The sequence below is a fragment of the Amaranthus tricolor genome, chromosome 1, assembly GCF_026212465.1.
Source record: "Amaranthus tricolor cultivar Red isolate AtriRed21 chromosome 1, ASM2621246v1, whole genome shotgun sequence".
Lineage (NCBI taxonomy): Eukaryota > Viridiplantae > Streptophyta > Magnoliopsida > Caryophyllales > Amaranthaceae > Amaranthus > Amaranthus tricolor.
Window position 1 is genome coordinate 12,438,595 of NC_080047.1, and position 5,582 is coordinate 12,444,176.

At 34.4% G+C, this 5,582-nt stretch overlaps 1 protein-coding gene across 1 annotated transcript; it reads right to left on the bottom strand.

Annotated features, from left to right (window-relative positions):
* Window positions 1-416: 416 nt before the first annotated feature.
* LOC130820250 (UDP-D-apiose/UDP-D-xylose synthase 2) lies at window positions 417-5,098 on the bottom strand. Its single transcript, XM_057685557.1, has 9 exons — window positions 4,550-5,098; window positions 4,089-4,181; window positions 3,848-3,955; window positions 1,957-2,071; window positions 1,716-1,849; window positions 1,530-1,631; window positions 1,319-1,411; window positions 1,078-1,213; window positions 417-983 (listed from the first exon to the last, which is right to left on the bottom strand). Exons 1-9 carry the CDS (start codon window positions 4,820-4,822, stop codon window positions 868-870), a joined length of 1,170 nt encoding a protein of 389 aa, XP_057541540.1. The 5' UTR covers window positions 4,823-5,098; the 3' UTR covers window positions 417-867.
* Window positions 5,099-5,582: the final 484 nt, after the last annotated feature.

Below are 5,582 nucleotides of genomic sequence, written 5' to 3' on the forward strand. Positions count from 1 at the left end.
CTAAGTTCATTTATGTGTCCATTAAAAATTTCAAAGTGCTAACCAAACACAAAAAAACACTTATCTAGTAATTTTATGAATAGGAAAAATATCTAATAATTAAATTCTAATGTCAACTAAACAACTCCTTATCCACCGAGAGCCCATTTGATCAGACAACCCAGTACGAATCTAAGTTTGAGAATGATGCAAGGGAAATCTCCATTCCAAAGTGCCCTAATAGAAATTAAACCCCCAACCTCCAGGTAAAACAGTGCAAATTAAACCACTAAACCAAGCTAAGCTTGATACCAAGTATTAACCATCCACAACATGGAGCTGCAAATGCAAAACAGAATCAAGCCGCAAGGACTCGGGCCGAGAAAAAAATGATTAATACAGCTCCAAACTACCACTTACACTGCAGCTCCTTGATAAACTTGAATTAAGACAATATAAAACATAACCATACCAACTATCCAGCAAAATTACCAGAAGCAAAATCTATCTACAATTCGTCAAAGAAGACTGAGATCCAAAATATCATTACATTAAAATTTCTTTCTCAGAGCGGGAACAAAAGACACCCCCTGCCCATATAAAACTAAAAAAACCAGTAATTCTAATCACGATCCCCGCTTATGCCAATACTAGAAAGTACATTATAGCATGATTTTAATGGCACTAATTAAGAGTACCTCCAAAGACTACATTTTACGTAGGAACAACACAAAGATAAGGGAAAAATTTAAGGTATATGCGAATAAACCATTTTAGACAAACTTCAACGTTCTTCTAGAAGAATTTTAAGACAACAGCTAAACAAAGAGTGAAGCCTGAGTATGAGAACCTTGTACCCGGGAAAATACCGATCATTCTCTCCTATCTTCAGCTGGAAGCAACTGGCTTTGAGATTGATTGCTTCACAGCTTCAGCATATGTCCTATGCTGGTATGTGAGGGTTGATTCCAGCAAGTCCCACAGAGATGTCTTTGGGTTCCAACCTGGAATTTTACGGAACATCCATCTTTAATGATTCGTTCAGAAAAGAGAATGGGAGAATTGAGAGCACATAACCAGGAAACAAGGAGTTCATACCAAGTTGTTTGTTGATAATGGTCATGTCTGGTATTCTTTTGTCACTGTCGTCATATCCTTCACCATAAAACTCTTTAGAGCTTACATCAACAGTGGGTGTTTCGATTTCCGACTCTCCACTCACCTTTGAGTAGACCTACAAAAGATCAAAAAGCAGTTAGAAGTTAAAATACATGCCATTTAACTCTAGTAAGACCGCCACAAAAGATGTATCATTAGAAACATGGAAGAACCAATTTACCTTGGTCATCATTTCAGCAAGCTGTCGAACAGTAACTTCATTGTTGGGATTGCCGACATTGAAGATATGACCATTAGCCCTAGCTGGATTTTCCTGGATATAGACATTGTATATGTTAATGTTAGTGATAAAAAAATCCGGGCAAAGACGGCATCAAATTAAAAAAATTGAAGGAGAAAGAACAAATGATCAAGAGCGTGTATGAACATACAATCATCAAGAGAACAGCTTCAATGGCATCCTTGATATAAATGAAAGTTCTCTGAGATTCACCACCATCCACAAGCTTTAGTGGTTCACGACGCAGGAGGTTCTGTCAACCAGCGACAGTCACAACATCAGCAATGAAAAAGCCATAGCTCAGTGATGTTACATTGATACATTTGATAGAACTTACATTGCTGAAGCAGGCTAAAACTCTTGGGACACCTTCACTAGGACCATCAATACCAGGGATGAAATCCATCCTGGGGCCTATCCAGTTGAAAGGTCTCACAATTGTGAACTCAAGACCATTTTCAGCACCCTCCGCTGTAACAGAAATAGAAACCAAATTATATCCAACAGCGATGATTAATCAGGAATGCATGCTGTGAGATTTCTTTCAAATGGAAAATATAGGATAAGAAGATTTGTACCATAGATGAGCCTTTCAATCAATTGTTTTGCACATGCATAGGACCACCTTTGCTTCTCAATGGAGCCAAAGATGCAGGGGGACTCATCTTCTTTGAGAACATAGTACGAAGGATCCTGAGACATCAACAAAGATAAATTTAAAATAAAAACAGGCCATCAAAAAAAAAAATTACATAAAATAAACATAGGTAAATATATGGTACAAAAAAAACTTTAAATTGTTACTGTCACTATGTTATTCAAAAAATTTCAGAAAAATGTACTTAATTTATAAGCTAATTACTCTTTCTTTATACATAGACCAGAAAAAACACTTCTTATTTTTAGGGAGTCTTCTTATCCTCTATATATATATATATATATATATATATATATATATATATATGCACATACACACATTCAAATACACAGATTATCTCGGCACTCATCACACATTCTTCATAATCAAACACTATTAGCAATAAACGAAAAACTGCAGTGTTTAGGCTTATGCAGTGTTCAGGCTTATTTATTAGGTAAAAAGGTTCAGCTGTTACTGGCCATTCCTAAACCCATGACGCCACAAGACAAAATATATGTAGGTAATGCCATGAGCTACCTATTAAGTGCTTAAATATGATAACTTAGCCCATAAAAAATGTACCTAAGATATAGTAATCAGCCATTAGTTATAGACAAGGTACCTTAAGTACACATTCAAATGTTTGATGAAGAAACTTGAAAGGAAGAGAAAACAGGGAGACTAAGGGTACAATATTACTTTTATTTAAATGTATATGAGCAAGAAGTGGAAAAGGAATGGAAGTGGTTTCTTTTCTGTTCCCATTTAATAAATCAATTACTTATAATGTTAGATTTGGAAGGCAAATCCAAACACACTCAATTGCTTCTAATTTCTATCCCTTTCTATTCACGCCCTCTCTTTATAATTTCCAAACGCAATGTAGAAGGATGAAGTAAAACATTTTCCTTAGGTGACTACGCATGTGCTCAAATTGAAAACACAATCATGCGACAAATTAACTGGCCCAATAAAAATGGAATGAAATCAGATTTTTAATGCCTCTAGAAACAGAGCAATTTACATGAAAAAAATTGAACTGAAACTCAGTTCCTGGAGCTACAATAACCAACAATACAGTAGAGGCCTATAAAAGAAAGTAACAAAGGGGAAAGAGGTTTCATAGATCTTCCGATTTGTTTTAATTTGTTTTAAACCTCATAGATCTTCCGATTTGGATCATAACAAAAGTAGAATGGCCCATTAGAAAATGAACTAGCAGATTATGTTAAAGAGCAATAGCCGGTGCTTGATAGAAACAAGAAAGTTGCCTCTTTGTTATTACGTAAGAATGGTAAACTAGATGACATCATCATCATTGTTAGAAAAAATAATATTTTCCTGTGTCCATATGAAATTATCAAAGATCACAATAAAAAATTACATAGGCATTGTTAAAAAACTAATCTATTCCTGTATCAGTTTTATTACCAGCTATATAAAAATATTCTCAGCATTAATTAATAGCATAATTATAAACAGCCATTTCAAATTCACATCAAGAGCAAGACTGATCTGAACCATCAACTGAAGTTAATACTTTTTACAGCAAATTATAACCAAGCAAACATTCATTAGATTGATGGTTGCACTCAGTGATAACTATTTCTTCACAAAAAGTAAAAGATCTGATTTCATTCTACAGGTCCTTCCTAATAAAGATATTAATATGTCAACATGTCAAACCACTCAAAGGTTACAACCAAAAAGTGTTCACAATAAAATACTTTTCAAAAAAAAACTTAAAAAAGCGAGTTTAACGCATATTGTTTGATAAAACAGGTAAGAACACAGATCTACACAGGAGTCATGAGAAAGCTAAGGTCTACCTGGCGCAAAGGGCTGTCCTTGGGAAGGAAACTTCCAATGGTTTTTCCATACACTTCACAAGTGGAAAAGTGAATGAGACGCTTGTTATTCTCTGAACAGTACTTGACCTACATCACCAACACAGATCAACGTCATATAGATCACCTCCATTTGAGTTCAATGATCATCAAAATAGTTGAAATTAAGGCTTTGGCATTGTGCTGTTGATAAAAAAAAAGTGGCGGAAAATGAAATTCTTACCACTGGCAAAGCATCAATGAAGTTGCTGTAGATTGTGTCAAGAGGACGAGTGTTGTAGTCAGCAGGAGTACAGATCGCTGCCAAATTAATCGTCTAATACAGCAAAAAACAAATCGTCATTCTTCAAGCACGAATCTTATTGCCGACACCACAATTCACTTATAATTAAGCACACCTCAACTTCAAAGCGTCAAATGATCAACATTAATCAATTCCGACATCAAATTTTGAAGTAAATAAAGAATGCATCGCTACTTTTAAACGTTAAATCAAGCACAATAGCAACACCGACAATAGAATTCACAGGAAATGAGAATTCAAGCACTTCAGCGCATACAATTTTTCAACAAAACAAGCACCGACAGCACAAAAATTACAAATCTGAGAATAGAACCAAAAACTGAAGAACAAAAATCAACGAAATAATGTCTAATTGAGAAATAAAAAAGCAAATGCAATACCAGATCCGCCATTTTGATAAGACCTTCGAGACGAGAATCATGCTTGATGTTGATACGGTGAAACTGAATGCGATCAGCCCAAGGAAGAGATGAAGGTTCAAGAAGATGCTTGATCTTGTCATTGTAAACATCAACAGCAAGAACTTTGTGAGGAGTTTCAGACATGAGTTTCTCACAAAGGTGAGAGCCGATGAAACCACCAGCACCGATCATGCAAATAGTAAAAGGTTTAATCTGATTTCCGTCAAGATCTACTCTCGTTGAGGACGCCATCGTTGATTCCTTTCTCTCTCTAAACAACACAAGATTTTCTTAGTTTCTCTCTCTAGTTTTATAATTGGTGCAGGTTGATTTGTCCTCTCTCCTCTATGCAAGTTGGAAAGGGAAGGGGTAAGATTTTCGAGAGATTAGAGGGATAGTGAAGTATGGGATATGGAAAGTAAGACGGTGGGGATTTATTTAAAGGCAGTGTGCGAGTCGGAGCGAGAATCCAATCAATCGTAATATTTCAGTTGAATAAGCACTGTTTTTCTAAGTGATTTCTATGAGTGAGATTAAACAAGGTTTTTTGCCTCCAAGTAGAAAAAAATTAAAGTAGTGCTAACCATTTCGTTTACGCGTACTAGTGAGAAAAAAAATTTTAAAAACTTTATTTTTAAATATTATTTTTAAGAATATATTAGTTACTAATAAAATATTAAATTTAGAATATATAAAACATAAATATAATAGAAATATCTTCTAGAAAAATAACAAGTGAAACGATATGAAAATTCAAATATAAATATCATTTAGGAATGGAGGAAATAGTTTAAAGACACTTTAGTTCAGTCACATGGGCACGTGATCTATTAATATTAAATACTATTCATTCTGTTTCTAAAATTTGCCACATTATAATTTCAATTTGTTTATTCATATTGAAACATTTGTCAAGTTAAATAATGAATTTTACTTAATTACATTTACGGTCCATTTAGTTTAGGGTATCAATTGGTGGCAATAGAAAGGATTTGTAATGTAAGTTTTTGTG